The sequence below is a fragment of the Pteropus vampyrus genome, unplaced genomic scaffold (genome assembly GCF_000151845.1).
Source record: "Pteropus vampyrus isolate Shadow unplaced genomic scaffold, Pvam_2.0 Scaffold274, whole genome shotgun sequence".
NCBI lineage: Eukaryota > Metazoa > Chordata > Mammalia > Chiroptera > Pteropodidae > Pteropus > Pteropus vampyrus.
This window is the reverse complement of record NW_011889055.1, coordinates 260636-265186: the sequence shown is the minus strand read 5'-3', so window position 1 is coordinate 265186 and position 4551 is coordinate 260636. Positions and strand designations below refer to the sequence as shown.

At 63.9% G+C, this 4551-nt stretch overlaps 2 protein-coding genes across 2 annotated transcripts in view; one reads left to right on the top strand and one right to left on the bottom strand.

The window, feature by feature from the left end:
- Positions 1 to 1757, top strand: part of ARHGAP17 (Rho GTPase activating protein 17) — a 36345-nt gene extending 34588 nt beyond the window's left edge. Inside the window, exon 19 of the mRNA XM_023520631.1 lies at positions 1047 to 1757. Within this exon, the coding sequence (XP_023376399.1) occupies positions 1047 to 1177 (131 nt within the window). The 3' untranslated portion in view covers positions 1178 to 1757. The remainder of the gene's footprint in view (positions 1 to 1046) is intronic.
- A 1529-nt stretch (positions 1758 to 3286) lies between these two features.
- SLC5A11 (solute carrier family 5 member 11) overlaps positions 3287 to 4551 on the bottom strand; it is a 19423-nt gene continuing 18158 nt past the window's right edge. The window contains exon 9 of the mRNA XM_011375511.2: positions 3287 to 3839. Within this exon, the coding sequence (XP_011373813.1) occupies positions 3622 to 3839 (218 nt within the window). The 3' untranslated portion in view covers positions 3287 to 3621. The remainder of the gene's footprint in view (positions 3840 to 4551) is intronic.

Genomic DNA, 4551 nt, shown 5'->3' with positions numbered 1-4551 from the left:
TAGACATTTCTCCGAGTTGTGGGCGTGGAACCCTCGAGGGGCGGGTCTGCTGTCCCAGGGGCCGTCCCGAGGAAAGGGGTACCCCAGGAAGGACACGGATCTCGCTGTCCAGAGCGCAGGGCCAGGCCCCAGCGGGAGTCCCCCAGAGTGTGCCTGCGCTGGCCAGCCCCACGCAAGGACAAAACGCGGTCCTGAGCACAACGGGAGCTCCCGGCACCCCTGCCTGCCGCCTCGTTCCCCCTGCTCTCCGCCCCCGCCGGGCCCCGCGCCTGCTGGAGGAGCAGCTCCCTCTGTCCTGAGGGGGCCCGTCCCCCATGGGCCCGCAGGCGCCATCGGGGCTGTGTCTGCACAGCCGGGACAGCACCTCGGGGTGGCAGGTGCCCAGCGGGCGCTCGTTCCCGAGGGGGCTGGGAGGGGGCCGGGGCCTCACAGGCACGTGCTGGCCGTTTGCTGGAGAAGTTCCCCAGCAGGACGAGGCTGGATGGACAGGGAGACTGACATTTGCGGACTGGGCGGTCCGCATCAGTGGCCGTCGGCAGGGGTCGCTGCGCCCTGCGACCTTCGGCGGTGTCCGGAGACACCTCGGTCGTCCTCGTGGGGAAGAGGGCGTGCCGCGAGTGTAGGGCAGGGTGCTGCTAACCGCGGCTGTGCACAGGACACGGCGCCCCGAGTGACTGGGCCCCGCTGTCACGGGCGCCGGGGCTGAGGGGAAGCGAGGCAGCCCCTCTTCCTGCGGCCGGGCGCCGTCCGAGGCGGGGGCAGGAGCGGTTTCCTTTCCCCGTCGGCGTGAGCGTGTCCGCGAGGGTCGGCCTCCGAGGACAGCCCCGGGCCCACGGGACCCGCAGGGCAGCGGGCGGGCTCTGCCCCGCGGGAGCCCCCGCCGGCTCAGGCTTGACTGGACTTCCGAGGGCTGTCGGCGCCTCTGGCAGGGGACGTGTGTGCATGGCTGACCGAGACGCCCCGCTCCCCTCCCCGGCTCCCCTCTGCCCTCTCGGGTGGCCTCACGCGTGACCGTGCATTGATCCCACGTCTCTGTTTCTGCCCAGACGCTAGTCCTAAGGGGACGGAGCCACCCCGCAGTGTCTTTCCTGAAATGCACCCCGACGCGGCAAGCAGAGACCTGCCTGGCCACCTTCTGCTGGACTCGGACAACGGCACGGAGAGCACCGCCCTGTGAGGAAGCCGCCGCCCAGCCGCGCCCCCGTCCACCCCGGCGTCCTCGGTCAGGGCGACCTCGGTCTCTGCACACCAGATCCCGAGCAGCCGTCAGTGGCCGGAAGGGGAGGCCCGGCCGCGGGTGACCCACGAGACGGCGGAGGCTGGCGCCTGAGGCCGAATGACCCGTGTCGTGGAGAAGTCGGCTTTCTTTACCTGGGGAAGCCATCCCACCAAAAAAAATGCACGCCGAGGGTGGACGGGCTGCCGCCAAGGCGCGCGGTGCGCGGGGAGCTGTCGCCGCCGTGCGCAGGCGGCACGGACAGCGGCTCGGGTGAGCGAGCGTGGCCTCCGTCTATTTAATGCAAGCCGCCGGCCGCCTGCCGCCTGGACCCGCATCCTCATCCGCGTCCTCACAGGTGACCGCTGGATCTGTCACCTCAGCAAACTGGATGGGACTCGTGCCTTGTTGGATTGCCGGAATGTAGAAATGTACTGTTCTTTTTTTTTTTTTTTTGAACAATGTAATTGCTACTTGATACAGACCGAACATTATTTTAGTTTCATGTTTAATTCAAATTAAATATATTCTGTGGTTTATATGAAAATGTCATCGTTCCTGGAGGCACACTGTGCTAGTGTGCGTGTGTGTGCGTGCGCGTGCGTGTGCGTGTGTGGTCACTCAGCCCGGGGGACACCTGCGGGTCTGACGGAAGACGCAGGAAAGTGGAGAGGGCCACAGCAGCGGCGCCAGCCACCAAGTGCCCTGTCGACCTCCCTGTCCCCTGACCCCTTGCTCCCTGGATAAGGCCTTTCTTCCGCTCTTCCCCATCGTGACAGCCTTTCTTGTCCACCTGCAGACACTCAGACTCGGGGCCCGGACTCAGCCCCATGGGCCTCGGCCTCGTCAGGGTGTCAGAAGCCGTGACTTCCCGCGGGCATTCTGTGTTCCAGCCGAAGCAGGCGCTCCCTTCTCAGGACCGAGGTACTAGGGAAGGGTGGGGGGCCAGAGCAAAGCGAGGCGGGCAGACTGGGCGACTCTCCCCGCGGCCCAGAGTCAGTGGTCCAGCCTTGGGAACAGAGCGGGACCGGCCACCCGTGTGGCTGCTCTAAGCTGTCCCACTGATAGAGTCACTTGCTGGACACAAGTGACCTGTGCCTTGCTCAGCAGACCGTGTACCTGCCTCCACGGCAGATTAACTTGAATCCTGTTTTCTTAAAGTTCCCTGGCCCCAAAATGCTCCCAATCTTATTAACTGCATTTAAAATGTGCACCTGCACCCCATGCACCCCATTTTCCCCAGGTCGCAAATTCGTATTTGTTCGGCTCACCCTTCCCCCTTCACTCTCCATGTGTGATTGTCCTCGGCCTGCCCCGCCTCCCAGAGCTGCAGAGAAAGCAGAGAGGTCCGCAACACTGCCCTTCAGTGCCAAGCCCCCTCTCCAGGGAGCCCCCCACGCCCGAGCTCATGCTCAGGAGGGGGTTAAAAATGGGGCATTGAAAACAGCAGAAAATGGACCGGAAGGGGCCAGGCTGGCAGCAGAAGGTCTGCGGGAGGTGGCGGCACAGGCGGGGGCGGAGGCAGGACACTTGACTCCTCCTCAGCCGGGAGGCAGCGTCGGCATGGCCTGGCGATCATGTGGACCCTGCGTCAAGGTGAGGGCTGGCCACAGGGCAGCCTAGAGGCCGAGTGGGCAGGAGGGCTTAGAGTCACACAGCTCCCAAGGCCAGGGGACGCTCAGGCCCCTCCACAAGCATGGATCTCAAGGAGCTTACCTGGCGTGGGCACAGTGGGTGCCCTTGGTCGCAGGTGGGGAGCGGGGCTTGTGCACCTGTGATAAGGAGCTAGGCGAGGTGCGTTTTAGGGTCGTCTGTTTATCTATTCGCCAGGTACCACGCTAGCGTGAGCGGCTTATCCCGCCCCTAGGATTCTGCTCCGTACAGGAAGACAGTTAAGCAATCGAGAGGAAGTGTGAGACCTGCTTTGTAGACACATGTAATGATGGAGGTGGGGCAATCTGAGAAGGCTTCCTGGAGGCAGTGATCTTAAGCTGGGGCTAGAAGAGGTGTTAGCCAGAAGAAGGCGGCGTGGTTCGGATCGGGGAGGAGCAGAGGCACAAGCCTACGTGTTGGCTGCTCTTGGCCATGACCATGCTCGCGGGCCCACTGTGTGCCACTGTGCTGGCCCAGGCAGTGTGGGAGGTGTGAGGATGCTGTGACCTTGGCCGGCAGAGGCATGTGGGAAAGGGCCTGTGTCGGCCCCCGTGGGGGACGGGAGCTGTCACTGTTCTCGGCCTCCCGCAGCCCCTGGCCTCTGATCCCATGTGAGAGGACAAGGCTAGTCGTCACGTCGGACACGGCCCAGAAACACGCTGTCAGCCTCGTGGTAAACAAAGCCGTGTTTATTTTTCCCTTCATTCAGCGGGGCACGGTCACCGGCACTCGGACCCCCGGGCTCGGCCTCGCTAGGCGAAGTAGCCCCAGAGGAACATGGCACAGCAGGCGCAGACGACGAGGTTGAGGTTCAGGAATGTTCGCACCAGGGGCTTCTCCTCCAGGGACACCAGGACAACGTCCTCTTTGCTCGCCGGCTCCGCTGGGCCCGAGCCCGAGCCCGAGCCCCCCATCCCGCAGAGCCACAGGATGGCTGTCACCACGCGGGATCGTCTCGGGCTCTCAGCACCTGCAGAGGGCCCCAGGCAAGGTCACGGGATGGGCCATGTCCCCAGCGACGAGAGGCAAAGGGCCGGAGCCTTGCGCTTCACGCTCTGGGAGAAGCACTTGCTGCGTTTCTCCCGGAAGGTGCTGGGAGGTTGGCATTGGGGCTCGTCATCATTCTCAGGTCCCACTGCCCACGGAGCTAGGCAGGGAGGGGGCCGGCCTCGGGGAGCCACTCCGTTTGCCGTGTCACCGCGTCCCTCACGCCCTCTCTCTGGTCTGGAAGCACGTGGCCTTTGGGCTGTACCCTTGAGGCCCCGCTTGACATTGACATGGGTGCACAGCCACAACTATTTTTTTTTAAAGGTCATGTGTGATAATTGACAACTATAGCCTCGGGGTCACGGAGACAATAGGGGCTGGTGGGGACTTTGGCCACTGAAGGCTTAAGGGACGCCAGACGAGGTTGGCCGTGGAGACGGGCGCGCAGTTGCCAGCTCTCCCCATTTCCTCAGAGGAGACGGCCGTCGGGGACTCGGTGTGAAATCGCCCCGTTTGAGAACCCTAACTCACCTTTCATTTAACGGCAGCTGGGCCAACCCTAAACCTGCCTGCTGGCTGCCGGTCAGACAGCAGCGATGTGGGGTTCAGCGAGCACTCGAGTGTCTGCCACCATTGTTGTGGGAGGAGCCACTCCCCGTGGACTCTGGGGTCAGGGGTGCCAGAATCCCACCCAC